At 41.8% G+C, this 21,631-nt stretch overlaps 1 protein-coding gene across 3 annotated transcripts in view; it reads right to left on the bottom strand.

Annotated features, from left to right (window-relative positions):
* Positions 1-21,631, bottom strand: part of NPAS2 (neuronal PAS domain protein 2) — a 72,887-nt gene that overhangs the window by 6,243 nt on the left and 45,013 nt on the right. For all 3 annotated transcript variants that reach the window (XM_066618956.1, XM_066618957.1, XM_066618958.1), the window contains exons 7-15: positions 20,571-20,684; positions 15,877-15,995; positions 14,636-14,718; positions 13,463-13,569; positions 10,845-10,992; positions 9,189-9,270; positions 6,742-6,883; positions 5,408-5,508; positions 3,035-3,181 (exon numbers count right to left, since the gene is read on the bottom strand). In XM_066618956.1, coding sequence (XP_066475053.1) covers positions 3,035-3,181; positions 5,408-5,508; positions 6,742-6,883; positions 9,189-9,270; positions 10,845-10,992; positions 13,463-13,569; positions 14,636-14,718; positions 15,877-15,995; positions 20,571-20,684 — 1,043 coding nt within the window. The remainder of the gene's footprint in view (positions 1-3,034; positions 3,182-5,407; positions 5,509-6,741; positions 6,884-9,188; positions 9,271-10,844; positions 10,993-13,462; positions 13,570-14,635; positions 14,719-15,876; positions 15,996-20,570; positions 20,685-21,631) is intronic.

The following is a 21,631-nucleotide window of genomic DNA, read 5'->3' as shown; positions in this document are numbered from 1 at the left end:
CTTCCTAGTAACGTGAATGAGGATCTAGTCCAACTTTCCAGCATATCCAGCTTTCCAGCACTAATGCAGCCGTGCCAATGGGGTATGCACTGCATCCTGTGTTGAGGGGGCAGTCACCGAAGCCTCCTTAAAGTAAGGGAATGTGTTTTCTGCTTACCTCGGGGCTGTACCTAGACTGCATCCATGCTGGAAAGTTGGATAGGATTGAGTGCACTCATTTCAAATGAGTGCAAAGACCCATGGTGAAACTTTGTAGGACACTGCAGATGGAAGAATTCTAAGGAAAATGTCACAAGCAAAGGAGTTACTTTTTACAAAAAAAGGATCACAGCAAAGTTCAAACAGCTTCTGATGGTCTCAACTGATGAAAGAGCAATGTTCAGGATCTATAGGCTTATCATGTCATGATTTTATGCTGACACACAGTGCTTAATTTATCTACCTTAAAGAAAATTACTTGTAAAAGAGTAGAATTCTCCCGTCCTCAGTTTTCTAAAAATGCTATCCAAGTTTCAGTTCCAGAAAATGCTTTGAGTGCCAGGACTTGGGCCTAGAAGAACATGTGCAGTAGGAGTAAAGACACTGTTTGTGTGTCTGCAGCCTAAGGGCATGTATTTACTGACATGCCAATCACCTGGAAAATGATACTCACCATGTTCTTCCTCCTATTAACTTTTATCCAATACTTGATGCCACTGGACTACATATGAAACAGGATGACAGAATTTTCCATGTTCTACTCTTTATTGCAATGTTTGTATTTATCTTGATTTTCATGCTGCTCTGATATTATATTGTTTTCATCATATCGTGCTTTTAATAGATTGATTTATAGATTTTATGAAAACTACTTCAAGAGGCCTAGCTTGAAGTATACAAGTAATACCATTTATATAGCACTTTCTAAGTATGCAAAATGCTCCACATGGACTGATACAGTCCTTTCAACAGTCCTCCAAGTTGAATAAGTGCTATTATCCCCATATTACAGCTGGGAACAGAGAGGGAATGGCTTACATAAGGCCATCTAGTGAGTTTATAGCAGAGGCAAGATCTGAACTTGAGGACATCCTGATTCACAGCTCAGTCTCTAAACCACTGGGCTGAACCAGGTCTCATGCATAAATATTTATGGGGTGGGGTGATGTTTAATTCTTTCACTATCTATCATTTTTTCTGCTTTCCTGCTCCTTCCAGCTGCTTTCTCCCCTGGGGTTCCAGATGTGTATTTCTGAGGGTGACCCTGTGTTTGGAAGCCCTGGGTGGGGAAAAAATTAATGAGGTGCTGGTGTTATAGCAAAAAAATCAGTGGATTGGGAAAGCATTCAAAAGACACACCTGCTACTTCTTCACTTAAAAGAACCCTTTCCTGAAGTTGCTTTTCCCCAGAAGTAGCAGCCACTGTGGTTTCCCTCTGTGCAAAGCATAGTTTGGTCTTAACATACACCCTCCAACTGCCATGTCACTATACTTTTCTTTGACAAGACAACTTTCCTTTTCAAGCTAAAATGACTGTGGAGGATGACCTCGTCCAGAAAATCATCATATTCATACAAAACAAAAAATAAGGCATTTGACTTTTAAAATAAGGAATCATAGTTATTTAGTTATTTAGAATTTCTGTTATTTTCTGTTTCCTTTTTTATCAGAAGGAAGTCACAAAAATAGAACACAAGGAATACAGAATCTTAACATGAGGTTACTGAAAGATCCCGCTACTATGCATGAGGTTATTGTAAAAACTAGTGTAATTACATATTCAGGGTACTATGCAGTCAGGCTACTTTGCTATATGAAATAGGAGTCCTGTTCGTCCATTTCAACACTCCTTCACTATGTGTGTACATGATGTTGCTTTAGTATACAAAAAGGTAGAAAAAATATATTTTGGGTTAAGAATAGATTAACTCCCAGGATAACTAATGTCTTCTGTACCATCTTTTATTAAACACATGTGAATGTTTCAAAGCATTTTAATAGATTGAATCTTTTCCTCAAAGATTTGCAATGCCTGAGTCCTTAGATAAATAGTATTTCATTCTCAATGGCCAGTTTTCTTATCAATCTAGCATTACCAGAGTGCTCAGCAACTGAATTCCCTCATTTTTGTCCTCATTGTAAGCAATTCTAAGTAGATAAACCAGAAAGCTGCACTACTACCAATTTCAGAACTATTTCTGTAGTGTGGCAAGACATGAAAAGCATATTACTAAACTCTCCTAACTGGCAGCCTTCTTAGTATTCTCATTAAAGAAGCAAAAGACATGAAGGCACAACATTCTGTCATATCTAGAAATGGGCAGCATCGCGTTTGAAAGGCAATCTGAGAAAGCTGTTCCATATATGCTCTTTAGAAAACTGACATTTTCACCATCTGTGCAGATCAAACCAGGAAACTCTTATCACCAGCAATTATTCTTAAAAGGTATCTGTAGAAAATATATCACACTGGATTTATAGCTAGGGGACATTCCTTTAAAGAAATAGACTGCACTGTAAATAGTCCTATCCAACTTTCCAGCGCTAATGCAGTTGCAATGCAGCCCCGAGATAAGAGAACAAACGTTCCCTTACCTTGAAGGGACCTCTGTGACTGCCCCCCCCCACAGCAGGATGCAGCGCACTCCCCATTGGCACGGTTACATCAGTGCTGGAATGTAGGATAGGATTGGGCCCTTAGTGTTGCGCTGATGCTGTTTTCTTGCTGTGGGTCATTTCCTAGTTATGAAGTGTAATGAAACTACTTTGAGCTACGTATTATAATTACACTACATATTATATTATATTATTCATATACAATCCTAAACAAACTGTTTCAAAGGAAGTACAATCATTAGAGTAATTTAACATATTGTCCATTTAACGAACCGACAAAATAAATAAATTCACAACATTCATCCACAACAGAATTTACAAGCCTCCGCAGTCTGCCTCTCCCCAAATCAAACTTTGTTTCTTCTCAAGGGTTGTCCCACAATGAATTGTGACAACTTTCGGGGGGGGGGGGGATCTGCTTTTTGGCTATTATGCTAACCTGTATGTTAGAATCCTGTACCATGCAGAGCTGCTGTTGGATTTTTTGCAGCTCTTCCTGCTGCCACTGAATATTGGCTTGGAGTAGACGAGTGCGCTGCTCAAGCTGGTCCTTGAGAGTTTGGAACATGTTGAACTGGGCTGAGAGCTGAAATAAGAAAATAAAAACCACTGTTTTTTTCTGCTACCTGATGTGTAAGCTGTCCTATATTTTTTGTGTGCAAAATAACAAAAAAGAGTGCTTTGTTATGCTCCTGTTAATTGGAGAAAGAGGCACTTTTAAAAATGGTGCTCCTCTTGTATCAGAAATAGAGCTAAAGGATCCAGTGTTCTCCCCCACCCACAAGCCCCTGAACCATGTTCAGCCCCCCTTCACTTCTCACTTTTATGTTGGTGGTAGTGATGATGGGGAGGTGTCAGCCATGGCTGGCAAAGGCACCATGGCCGGCTACAATAGGAAGATAATCCCAGATGTCTCTCCTGGTCTCTCAATATGTCGCAGTCTCGTAAGAGCAAGCTGGCAATACGGCTGGCCAGTCAGAATGATAGGGACAGGGAAAGGAGGGTGGAAGGCTTAAAAGCAAGAGGCAGTAGGACAGAAGCTGAGAGAGAGGAAGGAGATGGAGGGAGTCACAGAGAATAAAGAGAACGGAAGGTGTGGAGAGAAAAGCAAGGCTGTACAGGAGAAACAGGTAAGAAAAGCAGCTAAAGATGACAGACACAGGGGCAGAAGCAGGGTGAGCAGAGAGCAAGAGGGTAAGCAGAGGTTCAACCAGAGAAGGGTAGAGACAGAAAGAGGGGGGAGCAGAAGGTAGTGACTGTTCCTCAGGCAGGTGGGAGATGAAGAGGTCTGGGACAGTGGAGTCCCAGTGGAGTGGAGCCAATGGGGGGGGGAAGGGCCAGAGCTTTTGACCGAAGCAGGTAACCTGGGATCAAAGAAGGCCCACAGCTACCCAGGCAGGAGGGTGTAAAGACCCCTGCACCAGCCCTAGCCTCTCAAGGATCACACAGGGCAAGGGGCTGTGAGCACCCAATTCAATATCTGGTAGGGAATATATGAACAAAATATGCCCCCCTTCCCCCTTGAGTACCTGAGGTGGCTTTCTTGGCTTTCGGTAGACAAATCTCAAACTAAATCCCCTTTCAGCAACCACCAGTCAACTCTGTCTTCCTTTCTGCTAACCCTCCTCCTCTGACGTGGAGCTACCTCCCTGGGACAGTGTCCCTTCCCTTCCACCAGAGCAGCTATCTCTAAAGTGGAGACTGCTGCACGCCAGCAAAGGCTTCCTCAGCGTGGACGGTGCTTACCATTCTGCTGGGGAGCCTCCACAAAGCACCTCTGTGTGCCCCCAGTCTTTGCACCAGCCTGCCCTGCCACAACTGCCCAGAAATCCAGGCACAAAGCTTGCTGAGGCATCGGAAGCAGCTGGCCAGTGCTAAAACTGGGTGCACATGGCGGCACTTTGCAGAGGCTCCTCTATGGAACAGTATGCACTGTTCACACAGGGAGGGGGGAGGGCTTAGGCAGGGAGCTGGATCCGGCCTGTGGGCTGGAGCCTGGTGAGCCCTTCATAAGAGTATGCCTTTGCTGTCCCACTGGGTCTACTTAAACCTGCTGGTGTAAGTGGACCTACATAGGTGAATGTGGCCAGAAAGGGGGACACATAAGAACATAAGAACAGCCCCACTGGATCAGGCCATAGGCCCATCTAGTCCAGCTTCCTGTATCTCACAGCGGCCCACCAAATGCCCCAGGGAGCACACCAGATAACAAGAGACCTCATCCTGGTGCCCTCCCTTGCATCTGACATAACCCATTTCTAAAATCAGGAGGTTGCACATACACATCATGACTTGTAACCCATAATGGATTTTTCCTCCAGAAACTTGTCCAATCCCCTTTTAAAGGCATCCAGGCCAGATGCCGACACCACATCCTGCGGCAAGAAGTTCCACAAACCAACTACACGCTGAGTAAATAAATATTTTCTTTTGTCTGTCCTAACTCTCCCAACGCTCAATTTTAGTGACTGTCCCCTGGTGTTATGTGAAAGTGTAAAGAGCATCTCTCTATCCACTTTATCCTTCCCATGCATAATTTTGTATGTCTCAATCATGTCCCCCCTCAGATGTCTCTTTTCTAGGCTATACAATACAATATATACAATCTATACAATACTGATGGAACTGCTGCGACCGATACCGCCCCCTTCCCAGCCTCAACACATTCCCAGGACACCCTGGTCTCTGCCCTGTTCCCCCCTCCCCATTCCTCCCTTCCCCTCCCGCACCAATTTTACCAGCATTGGGCTTCTCTGGAGATCATTGGCATGCAGTACTTCTGTTTAATTTGATGAACATTTTTAAAGCTTACTTGGACACTGGCAGGTCGGCTGGATCTCTGTATTGGTAAGTCTTGCTGTATGTTGGGAGATCTTTGCAAAGTGGGAGGTTCTGGAATGAGTTTTGTTGTAGCTGTAAAAGAATAATTATTTTGCTAAAACACATTTAATTAATGGCTCATCATCAAAACAGAGACGTTATTAATACAGTATACAGAATAAACTGCAGCACTATAATATATAAATTTAATGAGAAAAGGTACATAGTAGACCTTATGTACATCCAGCTATTCTATAGAATGAAGATACCATCAGTGACTGCGAAACAGACCTAGATAAAGGAACTTAATTCTTAATCTTTGATCTAAATTCTCCCCACCCACCCCCATTCCTGAACCTGTCAGTTCTTTGGCTTTCTTGTTGAGCAAATACTTCACTGAAATAACCACTGGATTCTCTCATGCCACACTGCTCTTGCTTTTAAAGACAGTATAGCTCTATGCTGAATCAAGACCACGCAGGTCGGGACCAGTGTTAAGTCAAATCTGTGGGTTCTTAACCTGCGGATAAGAAGGGCCCACTGTATTACAGTATCTTGATGTAGTCCTTACAACAACTATATAAGGTAAGTATTATTATCTATATACTGCAAGTTGTGGCTTTCCCTAGGCCACCTTGCAAGCTAATGGCAAAGGTGAGATATGAACAGGGGCAGTCTTGATTTGCAACTTGGTTTGTAAGCCACTCTGCTACACCAGCTTTACACTACACCATATAGTACAGTGGTTCTCAAACTGGTGGGTTGTGACCCACTAACCTGAGAACAAATGCCATTGCCCCTTTTAGGGGCGGGGAAAGGCAGTGACACGATCCCCAGGATTGGCCGCTGTAGGGGACCTAGGGGCTTTTTAAAACATACCTGAGTGCCTGCCAGCATCCAAGGGGTGCAAGGAGGAGCCTCACAGAACCCTCTGCAAGGCTCCCCACACATCTAAACATTGACAGAATGTGACTAAAACCCACTTCCTGGTTGCGAGCAGAAAATCGGAAGCGAGTTGCAATCGCATTTTGTCAACGTTTAGAGGTGCGGGGAGCCCTGCAAAGGGCTCTGTGGGGCTCCCCTTACCCCCTCCCCCGGACACCAGCAGGCACTCAGGTATGTTTGAAAAAGGTCCCTATGTCCCCCACAGTGGCGTGATCCTGGGTATCATGTCACTGCTCTTCACCCTGCCTGTGCAAAGACTTATCCTGGTCCTCAAACTCCCTGAGAGTTTAAGAACCAGTGGTATAGTATGTTGTATTGCAATACATAACTTTTCAAATTTTTAAATTCCACTTTAGTACTTGTATAGAAATCACAACTTACAAGCTGTGTCTGGTAAGGATGTAGGCAAAGATTTGTGTGAGCCTTGAGATGACACAGAAAGCGCCTGACTGTTGTTGAGAACTGATGCGCCTAGTTCAAGCGTGTTAAAGTGCTGCTGTGAATCCAAATCTGGACTATCATCCTTAAAAAGAAAGTAAACATTGTATAACATTAGTTATATTTTTTTACATTTTCAAACCAACGTAAGGCAGAGGTTCCCAAACTGGGGAATTGCAACGACCCAGCCAGGGAAGCTCTGTTGCTGCCCCCTTAAGGGCCAGAGCAACAGCGTTTGGCAGCAATATGATTGCGCTGCTGCAGGGGTGGAGGGAAGGGGGTTTTAAAATCTTATCTGGGGGTCACTATGGCTCTCTGAAGGGCCAAAGTTTTCGCAACAAAAATGGGACATTGCCCCCCTTTTTACAGTACTTTCGAGATGTGGTGCTTGAAATCAAGTCTTTGTTGAAAGTTATTTTTAATATTGTCTAAAATATTTTTTATGGTTAAGGAAGGTCAATTTTTTTATTCATTATTCAGCTGGTCACTGTATTCAACTGCCCTTAACTTTTCTTTCTCAATGGATGAGTTACATACATGCACTACAGACTAAAATGGAAATCAAGTGAGACTTTAGTTACAAGTGAGACTTGTATTACAAGGATTACAGCGCAATCTTATCTTGCACTGGAACAGGCAGGCCAAGAGTCTTGTGCCAAAGAGATAGAGCACCAAAGTGGCTCAGCCTGAGGCAAGGGGAAACTCTTCCCCTTACCCCCGGGTAAGCCACAGCAGCCCATATGGGTATTTGTGGACTTGTGCCACCTCCTGAGGTGGCATAAGTCCAAGGAGAGCACAGTAGCTTGAAGCTGCTCCACTCTGCTCAGGAACGGGGGTCGGGATCCAGCATAAGAGCCAGGTCTCAGCCCTGCCTCCCATTGCCTACCCACAGGACCACCCCTGCCCTGGAACGCACCCCTCTCACCTCCTCCCCACCCACACCAGAGCCTTGTGTTGTCCGAGCTCTGCCAACACAAGGCTCCACAGAACAGTCGGGAGGAGGCTGGATGCAGCCTCCGTGGGCCACCATGCATCCCTGCGCCGGCCCAGCCAATTCCTGAGGAGGCTCAACGTGCTTTACAGCAACTCAGGATTGCACCCTTAGTTAGTATCAGGAATTAGATTCAGCTGTATTAAGAACATAAGAAAAGCCCTGCTTGTTCATGCCAAATGCCTGGCTAATTCAGCATCTTATTTCCCACAATGGTCCATAAGTTGTCTCTGAGAAACTCCAACATAGCCCCTGTTAATCACCTTCTTTCAAGCAAAAATGCCCCAAACATTGTAGCTTTTCCTCACAAAAAAAGTACTCTGATCATTTTGGTTGCTCTCTTTTGCTCCTTTTCCATCCCCTGCCTAAATAGACACTTGATAGTACAACCTCCCCCCAATAGTATTTGCGATTCTTTGTTGCTATCTTGTCACTCTGTGCACTAATGTTTCTTTCCCCACTGATATAGGGGCAGGGGACAATGGAACTGTGCAGGAAGTTTTTGTTAAGCAAAATACTGTTTGGCCTGGTTTTGCTTAATTAGGTGATTGGGATGTTATTTTAAGCCAATCAGAACTTAATTTGGGGGCAATTGGAAAAGTCAAAAGTAGATCTTGTAGCCAGGCAAGATGGTAGACAGAAAATGGGAAAGAATCAAAGGGGCCAAGTATGGCAAGAAGGAAAGGTGAGGTGAATTCACAAGCTGTAAAATGACAGTGATTCTGGAGCAAGTTTTGCTCCTTAAAATAGTTTACATTAGTATCCATATTTCTGAATAACAAAAGCTTCAAATGGTTTTATATAAGATAGACTTGGTTATTCAGAAAGCACAGAGAACAGAGATAACAGGAGCTCACTGCTTAAATGTAGCTACTGTATAATCTGCTTTAATAGGCTGGAAACCATGTACCCAAGGAATATGCTTGGGCCAATCCCATGAGAATTTCAAAAGAAGTATTTCTTGGTATCTGGCTTAGAGTGCCTTTGCCTTTCATTGCCTGCTTCTTCCTATGTTCTGGTATCTAATGCACATTTTCTCTCAGCTTTGTTTTCAACCACAGGATTGTGGTGGGATAACAAAGATGTATGGACAACATTTGCTTGTGTGCCACCTACTCTGATTAACCCTTTTAAAACAACAACCCAATCCTATTGGACTTTAGCGCTGGTGGAGAAAGTGCTGTAAAGTACTTTTTGACTGCTTGTTCAGTAGCGTGCTGTTGGGGATGCTGGCCGGAAGGCCATAGCTGCTATCCAATAGGTGGGTGTCCAATTTTGTACAGTGAAGCTTATTCCTAGATAAATGTGCATAGAATTGAATGGTTATGGAATTACAAATTGCTAAGTTATGAGCTACAGAAAATTAAAACAAACAAAAACAATAGCTACTCAAGTATACCTTTAAAACTGATGAGATTATCTCAGAAGGTGTGTGCTCCAGGATCAAATCTCGTCTCCTCTCCACCCGAACATCTGCATAACTGATTAAAAATAGTAATTTTATGTGAATAGTATTCTATTCTACTATTCCAAAATCAGCATGACATATTACCACATATTTTACCTCATGACGTACTTTACAATTAAAACTTAGAACTCATGTCCTTCAAATATTATATAGTAAGATTATGCACTGCATGTTATATTTAGCATCTGTCCTTTTTTTTTTTTACTTGCAAAGGAAAAAATAAAAATATTGATGTATTTATAAGATTTCTATGCCACTTTTCCTATGCTCAAGCAATTAGCTACACCTTTGTCTGTAGCGACTTTGGAATAAGTTCCATAGGAAAGACTGGATGCTGAAGCCATCTTATACATGTGCATTAAACCTGCATTTGCAGCTTTGTTTATGACATGGCTAAACATCTCAAGGAGCCGAAATAGGTAGGGCTCCACACTCCAGGCATGCATGGCAGCAAACATAGACTTGCTGCTATATAGGATGTGAGTTCTTATTGCCCATCCATCCAACAGGTGAGTAAAAAGTTTGCAACTTTAATTTCAAATGCATTTTCTTCAGAACTCAACTAGCATGCTATCATGACAATTCCTGATTTCAGCCTAGTTCTTGCCCTGTTTTGGCCATTCCATTCATCTAATCTAGGAGGCTCCTGCAATGCCTGTGCTAAACATGGAAAAATCTCTAGCTTCAGGCCTGACTCTGTTTATGAGGCCAGGAACCATCTTGAAGAATATGAAAAACACATGTCGATATATTCTTAAAGTTTGACTACCCATTCTGCTAAGTATGCTGCAGATCTCAACTTGCAACATCCTCATAATTTCCTCTAAGACTCAATTTACATATTATTATTATTATTATTATTAACAACAGTATTTATATACCGCTTTTCAACTAAAAGTTCACAAAGCGGTTTACAGAGAAAAATCAAATAACTAAATGGCTCCCTGTCCCAAAAGGGCTCACAATCTAAAAAGATGCAAATGAATACCAGCAGACAGTCACTAGAACAGACACTGCTGGGGTGAGATGGGCCAGTTACTCTCCCCCTGCTAAAAAAAGGAGCACCCACTTGAAAAAGTGCCTCTTACCCAATTAGCAGGGGTTAATACCCAAAAAGGCTGCAGTAGCTGCTTATAATATAATCTCACAGAGATGCTCTCCTTGTATCAAGCAAGTCATTAATGTGAAGCCGTGAAGCTATGGTAGTAGTCACCAATCTATAGCAAACTAAGACAAAAGGATTGTGGTGGCATGGTACAGTTGGCCAAAATGTACAGTGAGCTGTTTGACCCAAACATTTGCCATGGACAGTTTGCAATATAAGCAGCCGGCATGCTGGTGTTTTCATGTATGAATTGGGACTTAGAACTATTGCTGCAGAGAAAGTGAGCATAGCTTATTCCTTTCCAGGAAACCCTTTTCAAATCCACCAAGTTTCTGAATATCTTGGTTGTTGCCTTTCCATGTGACATACGGAGAAAGAAGGAGCAGAGGCTGAGCTGTGCAGCTCCTTTTACGTGCTCTTGTTCTGCTCTGGGGTCCCTGCTAATTGGCACAATTAGCAATATCATACAATTTCTTCCATACCTCACTACTGTGTGTGTACATACGATGAATTCTGGCTTGGAATTCCACTGGTGGTAGGTGATATAGTAATGTGTTTGCAGCCAGATCCACTGCTGTCCTTTGGTCAGAAACCGATAGCAGCAAGACTTCCCTTTGCCAAACTGCATTACTATTTATGGGAAGAAAAATGTACACTGCATCAAAAATGAAAAACATCTTTTAAAAAAGGATTCCTTTCTAGACAAAAATCAAATTTCCTAAAAGGTTACCAGACTTCCTATTCTGAATGTAGAGGCGTGTACATCAATATAAGTGGCATAAAAACTACAGAAAAAGCAAGAGGGTAGAATTTGGAAACTTGCATACAATAAAACCTCACATAATGCTGCTGCCTTTAACATTGATTTGTTATGGCACACTTTGGGCCAGTTCCTACCCAACATTCCAGCACTGATGCAGCCACAATGCATCCCCAAGGTAATGTTCCCTTACCTTGAGGAGCCCTCCGTGACTACCTTCCCACCACAGGATGCAGAGCAGTTGCAGAGCAGTTTGCACAGCTGCTGCAGTACTGGAAAGTTGGATAGGAGTGGGTCCTTGGTCTAGGGCAGTGATTTTTCATCTCATGGCACACTATTAAAATTGTCAAGGCACACCATCATTTTTTTGACATTTGACAAGGCACACCATGCTGTTGGTGGGGAGCCCAACTAATAAATCCCCCAACGGCCCAACTAATAAATGACCCTTCCACAAACTCCCACGGTACACCTGCAGACCATTCGCGGCACACCAGTGTGCCATGGCACAGTGATTGAAAATGGCTGGTCTAGGGCGATTGGCTAGAACAGATGTCAATGGGAGCAGGTCATTCTGGGCCAACCAGCTTCCATTTCCTGCCTGTTAGTTTCATGATGCATTCTGCAGTGCTGTTTCATGCAGCCCTTGCTTTTCCAGGAAGGGTCCCCTGCATTATGAATGCTATCATTGTAAGGTATTTCAATTATGGAGCAAAAATAATGGGAAGAGGTTAAAGTCTCTGAAAAACTTCTACAGTGGAGAACAGAAAAACCCTCAGAAAGCAAAAGAGCCCCCCAAATATGGGAGAAGCTAACATTAATTTCTTATAATTAAAATACAGGTGTGCACCACTTAACAGGGATACATTCTCCAATCCCCGTTGTTAAGCAATTAGATCATTAAGTGAACATTCAGTCCAATCTATTGCCTTTGTTGTGTAAACACACTCCCTGCCAGACAGGAGCTGGTTGCACAGGCTACTGGAGATAGACTACCTCTTCTTTGCATTAAGAGCCTCTCTGTTGTGTAAACAGACACTCTGCTGCAGTTTATTGGAGACAAGATTGCCTCATTAAGAGCATCTTTATTGTGCTTAGACCACATATATGACGGTGGTCAATCATTAAGCGAACCATTGTCAAGTGGTGGATGCCTGTACTACTAATGTGCAAAAACCAAATTTTAAAAAATAATTTTAGAATGACCATTCGGGATGCATTAAAAAACATACTAAAATGTATTGTTTAAAATGGCTGGTCACGTTTATACCTAGTTTAGGAAGATTTATTTCTACTGGTTTAAACTAAAAAGCATCTGTTCTTCCAATCCATTCCTTCATGTGTTAAATTTAACTTAACACTGACTTCTGATTCTCTGAATAAGAGTCACAGGGACAAATGTGCTAAAGTTGGGACAAATGGACTACATACAGTGGGAGGAAGAACATTATTCATGACAGTCTCCCAGCACACCACAGAATTTAATTTTATGAACTTCCCATGAATTTAATTTTATGAACCTGGATTCTTTCCATGTCAGGCAGAGGCAACATAAATGTTAGTCAACCAAGACCACTGAATGAAGATGCTTTGGGAAAGTGCCGCAATTATAGACACCTTTTTCTTTACTGTAGCACTCCATGTCTTGATGCAGCCAAGTTAATGACTCATGGCAGAATGTGTGAAGACATGTTTTAACAGGACGAAAATATGCCTTAAATTTCCTTACTCACATAGGATGTAAAAAGAGAAACACGTTATTTTTTTAAGAAAAGTTGTCTTCCACTCCAAAAGATGCAAAAGCACTAAACCTGAAATTCTTTGACAGCATACTTTCATTCATTTAATTGGAACTCTGTGACATGAATTCAAAATATATGTACCAGTTTTTCCCAACTTCATCTCCATTGACATCACAAAGTCATGGTCTGCCAAATGAAGTTGGTTTTGTATTCTAACCCAAAAACTAAACATTAATTTTGACCAACACTGTTCACATGTATAACAGGATCACTGGTATGTATAACAGGATCACTGTTTTGATAGTGCCACTTCTAAAATTTCATATCTGTTTAAGAACCTGCCTCAAGCAATACATGCATATAATGAATAAAATATGACTAGCATTAGCTTGCATGACACAGTGACTACTACTAACAATGTGCCTTGGATATGACCATTTAGGGGGAAAAGATATGTAACAGCACTAAAAACTGAATAGAATTCAATAACAAATTTGCCAGTGTTACCAAATTCATAATCTGGCCTTCATATATTATTCTGTCTTTGCTATTGCATATAAACAAGCAAATCACTGTGTTCCCATGATGCAATACTCACAGTGTTCATGGCACTGTGCCAAAAGCTGTAGGTCATCTATATGATAGTAATCATAGCCAGAAGTACCCAGCACCTCAAAAGGCAAATATCCTATAATAGGCGGCGCTCTGCATCAAAATACAAATAAATTCATCAGACAATTAAAATCACAACAACAGGCTCCCTCCTCTTCCCCTCAAATAGGTTAGGGCTTGTGAATACACTCAAGAAACCTACAAACAGAAGACTATTTGGGATGGACTGTGTACTGCTAGAGTTGAGCAGGGAGGTAAAACTCCACTCTCCAATGCCTCAGTTTGTTTTATTTTTTTCATGCTTGGAATAAACAAAGGAATACAGAAGTGAAGAATAAAAGGCAGAAGTAAAGCAGGCAGATTCATTAGATCTAGCAACAGGACAGACATAAATTCATAACTGTGAACAATACAGTCACTAGATATGTACCCTAAGAAAAAGATTCTTTTTCATCAGTGGGGTTGAAGATGCAAGACAGTACAGTATAAAAGCATACACTTGAATTAGTACAGAGAGCATGGCTATAGTGGCTTGTTGTGAGGTCAAAAAATGTCAGAAGGATGTTTTTAAAGTGGTGATACCTTGAAGTTCATTAAAGCAGCAAGATGTGTCATAATTATAAGTAGCAATAGGGGTAAGAGTACTAGTCACTAAAATGAGCAACAGATTCAACTTTGTTTTATTACACTGCATATCTGAAGAGTATCCCCCAAATGCGTGAAGGGGAATATCAAGGAAAAAATGGACTTCATAGAACGACAAAGATTCCAGATCACCTTACAATTATCTTGTTACCAAGCACAGCATGGCTTTGTAAACCCTGGCTCTTGAGAAGAAGTAAATGGTCATTGCAAATGTCAGGACCAGCCCAAGTTCTTCTGATGCCTGAGGAGGCAGGGCTCATGCCATTCCCCCTTGCCCAAAGATGCGCCTGCTTCTGGTCCTCCCACTGTCCAGTGACCTAGCTCAGCACTCTCCTTCCCTTCACATTTCATCTTCCTTTTGGACCCCCTCCTACAGTTCAGGAACTGGAAGGAAGAGGAGGAGGACTGGAGGCAAAGAGGCAGAAAGAGATGGGTGCTGCCTACCAATCTTGCCTGAAGCGACTACTGCAGTTGGCCTGGGAAATATCAAGTATGTTCTTCTCTTTTCACCAACCTGTGATCCAGAAACAAAAATTTCCATTCCAGACTATGTCTTGACGTGAATTCTTCTAAAGGTTCTTCAGCTATGCACATTTCCTGTATTAGAACAAAATTCAGTTACAGATAGCTATATCATTACCATCCCCCTTTCATCTGCTTTTTAAAAAATGTCATTGAAAAACATGAGAGGAATAAAACAGATTTGTAAAAATGAGAAATCCATGTACACATCATCAAGTTTCTTAGTTAACTGTTGTTAGAAATTACTCTGGCTGCTAAAGGAACAGTTGAAAGTCTTTGAAAAAGGATTAAATGCTATATTTGCATTCTTTTCAATCTGTATAGTTATTGATGATTTAATTGTTGCATTTTATGTTTACCAAAGCCCCCTTCAGACCTGTTGAACATGTTACACATGTAAAATGGGTGTTGCTGAAAACTACTTCCTTCGACTGAGTGAAATCTACTTCAGCTGTAATGTTTAGAAGTGCTTCCTTAACATACAGATTGTCATAATTATGTTGAGAGTCTTCAGGCCCAACAGCTTTTGGCAGAGATGCAACATAATGATGGCAATTCCTAAGACACACATTCCTGAACATTGTGGCTGCAGCAGAGATAATTATCCTCAGAAAGGCTCTGAGGAGATATTCCTTTGGCCAATGTAATGTATCTACTGGCCCTTCTTATTTTCATGAAAGCTCTCAAGTTGCTTTTGGAGATGTCAGATGACGACTGCAAGTCATTCCCGTTTCTGCATTCACATGCAAATGTTTTTGATAAATACCAAAATCACTGCATTAAATATCAGCGGACTCTCCCAAACACCAGTGAACTGCAACACTCTAGAGTATCGACGATGTTTTACAGAACTGAGAGGAAGCAGTCACACAGAGGTGTTCATAACAATGTCTGAGTTATGACTTGTGAAGACATCTGTGTTGAAAAAATGACCTGGATTCCTCACATAGCCTTCAGGTGCATATTGCTGCCGCCTTCTTCGGAATGTTTAATTACTTACCCTCCTGCATGACTATCCAAGAACATATACAGTCTTTACATCATCCCCAACCTTCTGAAGGACAGTACTATGTATGCATGCGGTCTGCAAGCCATTGTTTTTTCATGGAGCCATTGTATGCATAGGCTGGATCTATTCCCTTCCCTTGTACAGGGTCTCAAGTGGGAAGACACCAAATGAAAGAACTGCTATTACTTGTAAGACTTAACAGACTTCAAGACATACACACTTGCCTTTAAAAACTGAGGCGTTGCCAGCCGAACAGTAGCTACAAAGCAGACTTGTTTTCCTAGTGGTGTTCTGTAACCGCTTGGAACAGCACCATCAAAGCCATTACAAGTGGATATAGGCACTGGATAAGAAAATTACAAGACAAACAGTTGTGCCTCAGCGTATTTGCTCCCACTGTCTCTTTTATACATTTGAAAAACACTAACACTAGATATTACTCAAGGTGATTTTGCACATGCTTTTAAGGTTGCACATGCTTTTAAGGTTGTGAGTACAGATTTGTATATATTAATCTAAATTAGATGCAAAAGAAAATACATGTGCAACTCAGGATGCAAAATCTGATATAATGGCTAATGTTCCAGGTCTTAAACGATGGGTTAACACTGCATAGCTGTAATGTAGACTGATAGCAGAGAGATTTCCAGAGATGTGTGGTTGGGAGAGGGAGAACAATTGAATCCCTCAGACAGTTTTCTCCTAGCTAGGCTTATTTCAGGAGAACTCAGCTAGGAGAAAAGCTGGGGAGGCAGAACAGTAGATGATGACAGGAGTCAGCACTTTCCTCCCACCCTCTGCTTTTGCACTTAAAAATCTCCCCCTGCTTTATAGCTCTTCAGCATGATGACCCATGCTTGAAGACAAATGTATGGCCATTTGTGATTCTTACTAATGTAGTGGTACATCTTAACATTGAAAGCTGCTTTCTGGGAAGAAAAATTGACCACTGTGTTGCTTGTTTTTCACCAATTGCAGTGATGCTTCTGTCAATGAGATTGTTGTCTCACATATTATAAGAAAGTGCTATAGCACTGATGAATTAAAGCTATGATTTCCAAGTTTTATTTATTATTCCGGGGTCAGTTTGAAAAATAAAATAATGTGAGATAGTTTTTCATTGCAGAATATCTATCTCTTTCTCCTAAAGAATTATGTTTAATATAAGTGCAATATGTTTGGAATCTCAACAAGCTATAAATGTGTCAAAATCACATAACAGAGTTTTTCCTGGTCTGTATCATTCAGGCTTCAGGTAGTCAGGGAGTCTAGAATTTTTTTCCCTTACATTTTTATTTTCTATGCATGGGAAATTGTTTTTTCTGCAGTGATGCGCTGAGACACGTTGTGGAAACAATCCCCATTTTCCTCTTATCTGTCTTAAAATGGGTTAACAAATACTTTAGGATCAGCACCATTGGGTACCAGCATATAGTAGACTCTATTGTTTAGACTAGAGATTGAGGGCCCAATCCCATCCAACTTTCCAGCACTGGCGCAGTCACAATGCAGCCCTGAGATAAAGGAACAAATGTTCCCATACCTTGAGGAGGCCTCTGTGACTGCCTCCCCAACACAGGAAGCAGTGCATACCCCATTGGCACAGCAGCACCGGCACTGGAAAATTGAATAGGATTTGGCCCTAAATTTCTTCATCCCAGAGAGCATCAGTTTAGTGCAATACTCATACTAGAGCTGACATGCATCCTCACTGGCCACCCCTGCCCAGAGGCCAAAGCCAGAGATGGATATCCAGGAGACCATGACATGAACTTGAGGCAGAATGGTGAGATGATCTAACAAAGGACATATATAGTTAAGTAGGATAGTGTTCTTGGCTCTTGACCGTGACTATGTGATTGACGGATGCAACGTTGGCTTCCTGTCATTACAAATCAATTACTTATTTGTCTAGAACAGGGATTTTCAACCTTTTTCATCTCACAGCATACTGGCAAGGCACACCATCAGTTTTTTTTTGACAATTGACGAAGTACACTGTGCTGTCAATGGGAGGCTCACATCCCCCAATGGCCCTACTGATAAAAAACCGTCTCTCAAATTCCTGTGGCACACCTGGGGACCATTCACAGCATACCAGTGTGCCACAGCACAATGGCTGAAAATGATTGGTCTAGAGTAAGATCAGGAAATCAGTTCAGGAAGTTGCATCAGATTTCTGTTTATTTTCCTGCTTACCTTTTGCCTACTTGCATTTCATACTGTAAGAAATGAGCCTAGGCCCTAGGCCCTTCATCATCTACATCTTTTTGCATTTAACTGCTTGTAACTATCTTTTCCTGCTTTTTTGTTTGATGCCCCACTTTACAACACTTGCCTCTTCATTTGATATTCAATCCGCCTGACCTGGTTGACTCATAGTGCAATCCTAAACATCGCTAGCATCAGCACAGCAACTACCCTGGAATGACTAGAAAAAGGTTTGGGGGAACTGCACTTGAACTCAGTTTCTAGGGAGAGTCTAGCAAGGTCTCTAGCAGACTTGGGAGCATAAAATTCAGATTATTATTAATAATAAATTAATAAAAATATTTCTTTCTAGATCTCTTGTTTTGTCTTGTAAAACTATGTGAGTTGCAACAGATTGTCATTTTAAAAAGTGAGTCCCTGTGCTAAAAAGTTTGGGAACCACTGACCCAGATGCATTTTTAATGTAAATGGGATGACCCACCTGCATCCAGAGACATCAATTGTTACTATCTGCTCACTACCATATCTGAATCAGGACCATCACCTTTTGCAAGGAATTAATAAGAGACAACAGGAAAACAATGGGAAAGATGGGTAAAAGGGATAGTCCATTTTATATATTCTATTCTGCTAATGACATATAGTCCTATGTTATAACGCTATCTTTATAACTTTCAGCCTCTGTTCAAACATTACACTAATGAGTGATTAGTGGAAAAAGATCTTGACCATCTCAAAGACAGGTTAATGAGTAGGTTTTGAAATGTGAATCAACTTCCCAGTTAAGAGATTTTACATACAGGGCACAATTCTAACTAGGTGTACTCAGAAGTAAGTCCTATTGTGTTCAATGGGACTTACTCCTAGGAAAGTGAGGTTAGGATTGTAGCCATAGTCAGAGAATTTTTCATTTTATGGGTTACCAAACAAATGTTAACCAAACAGGTTTCATAGACAAACTGAAACGCATAGACATAGTCCACTGCAATCAACTGCACTTATTTCTGAGTAGACATGCATAAAATCGCAATACAGGAAGCACGAACAATTCCTCGGTTAATATAACAATACCTTAAATATATTGACAAGAATGAGGTCCCAATCCTATCCAATTTTCCAGCACCGGTGTAGCTGCAATGTGGCCCCAAGATAAGGGAACAAATGTTCCCATAGCTTAAGGGGATTTCTGTGACTGCTGCCCCATCACAAGATGCAGTGCATGCCACACTGGCATGGCAGCACCGGCACTGGAAAAGTGGATAGGATTGGGCCCTGAGTCTCACTGATTATCATACAGTGCAATCCTATTCCTCCCTTCTGGCTGTTACGAACGTGCCATAAAGTATGTTTGTGACAACTTCGGAAGAGGGGAGGCCTCTGGCCTCGTGGAGCCAGAGCGGTGTCTGAATTCAGTGAGCATATGCTAGCCCAGAGAGGCTGGCACGGGGTGGGAGAGAGTGGCGGAAGGGCTGGGGTGGGGAAGGGGCGTTTTTGGGTGGGCGGGTGGCCTGGGTCTGGGTGGGAGGGTGGGTGGGACTGGCCACAGCAGCACAGGTTGGATCCTAACCCCCATCCCTGCCCCAAGCAGCCTTACATGGGATACTCAGATATATGCCTGCGATTTATGCCAGCAGGTGCAGATCTGAGTAGCCCCATAGGGCTGCCTGGGGCATTTCTTGGGATAAAGGGAATAAAATCCCCTTACTTCAAGTAGCACCCTAGCTCCAACCTACCTTGCGCTGGATATGGTGCAGGCCTATTGACCTGCCTGTTCTAGTGTGAGTTAGGATTGCACCCTTAATGGAAATCACTTCAATTAATGGACACTAAACTTTGTATTCACCTTTGTGTTGCAAAGACACTTTTCAGTGACAATGTGAAATATCCCTTTCTCATGTAATATATGGGGGGGAAGGTTTTACTGTGGGAGACGGAGATGCTGCCACAGGTTGATCCCTTTTAAAAATGTGACTAGATTGCACTTCTGGTCCAGAAAAGCAGAATGCAGAATTTCCAAATAGCTTATTGAAGAAGGCCCTAAACAAAAGGTTCACAAAATGCCTGGGCATTGTTCTATTTGATCAGCCTTCTTGCTGTTTGCTACTTGAAAAGAAATCAGTGGATGAGTTGCCCCTTCACAGAAACAGCTGCACAATGTGGGAACATGAAGCATCCAAAGAATTAAAACAATTAAAACAACAAAGGAGCAGGCATGGGATAGGAAAGCTGTGTTATTCATGACTAATTATAACAGAAAATAAACAAATGCCTGTGCCATATGCACAATCACATTCCATATAACAATAGCAATTTACTATGTGGGAAAAGTATTGCTTTTTCCCAGGTACAGAACGTTCTGAAAGTGCTATGTACCTGCTTCAGTCTTGAGGGAAGGTGTACGCACTGTGCACTGCGCACAGTAACTCAGAACACACTCTTATTACAACCAAAAAACAGATCATGTAAGCAATTGTCCTTAGTGTGCCTAGAACTGCAGATTTATCCGCCAATCACAATCCCATTTATTTGGAAATAAGTCTCACCAAGTCCTCATTGCGGTCTATGCAACTAGTTTTGTCTGAAACTATTGATGCTCTATTGATGTTTTAAAAAAAATCCTCCACCACCCCTATGCCCTTCCTTCTTAATATAACCACATTTTTTTCCATAGATTGAGTCGTTGGTTATATTTATAGCTAATACTTACCATGACTGTAAGACAGAAAGTTCCCTACAAATTTAATGTACTCATATGTTGGGAATTCCTTTGGGTTCAGACTTCCTCTTAGAAGATGGCAGTAAAATTCTAAATCCTTGTCAGCTGGAATTTTAAAAAAATGTCAAAAATAAGACATTTTGTCTAATTTACAATATTCTTTGTAAATTAAAGTGGAATAAAATAATCAGGAAAATGGTGGAACCCCAATGAATTCAGCAATACTGCTTGTAGTCACAGAGCTGGATGAATCTTTGCATGAATCTAAGCTATTAAGAACTATAAACAGGTATTTATCATGCATACTTAAAACCAAGGATTGCATTTAATTTTTAGTGGGCTGTACAGTACCATTTTATGACGTCACAAAGCTTTAATATAAATGTAATGGCTCAAACTTAGCAACTTTTACTGCCTTCTCTTTCCCTCAAACATATAAAATTCTTATTTTAAAAAATGTAAATTGATGGTGCAATCTTTACTTCGTGTTGGTTCAAAGCGAGAGGCAGCTGGGCTAGTGCAGAGGCCCGCAATGACAAGGCAGCGCTAGATCTCAACCCTGCACAGCACAGGTAGGTTCACACCAGGTGGTGCAAGGACTGGGTGACGGGAGGGTGGTTTGGAGGTGGGGTGGGGGTATTTTTGGGTGGGAGAGGTTGGAACAGGGAATGGATCAAGCCCAGGATAGGGAGCCGATTCAGCAGAGGCCTCCTCTGTTGGCTCCTAACCCCTGTTTTGGGCCTCAGCAGCCCTACAGGGGCTTCCCAGATTTATCCCAGCTATACAGATGACACATACCCGAGAAGCCTCATGGAGTAGCTCCAAGAGATGCATGTCATTTTAAAACAAATTCAAAAAATATTTTGCAAACTCTTATTGGTAAATTGGTATACAGGCTTCATTAGAATACTTAGGACACTAAGAGCACAATCCTAACCAACTTTCCAGCACTGACATAGCTGTGCCAATGTGGCGTGCATGGCATCTTGCAATGGGAAGGCAGTCAAGGGGGCCTTCTCAAGGTAAGGGCATGTTTGTTACCTTACCTTGGG

This window comes from Tiliqua scincoides, chromosome 3 (assembly GCF_035046505.1).
Source record: "Tiliqua scincoides isolate rTilSci1 chromosome 3, rTilSci1.hap2, whole genome shotgun sequence".
Lineage (NCBI taxonomy): Eukaryota > Metazoa > Chordata > Lepidosauria > Squamata > Scincidae > Tiliqua > Tiliqua scincoides.
Note: the sequence above shows the minus strand (reverse complement) of the source record. Positions and strands in the feature narration are given on the sequence as shown.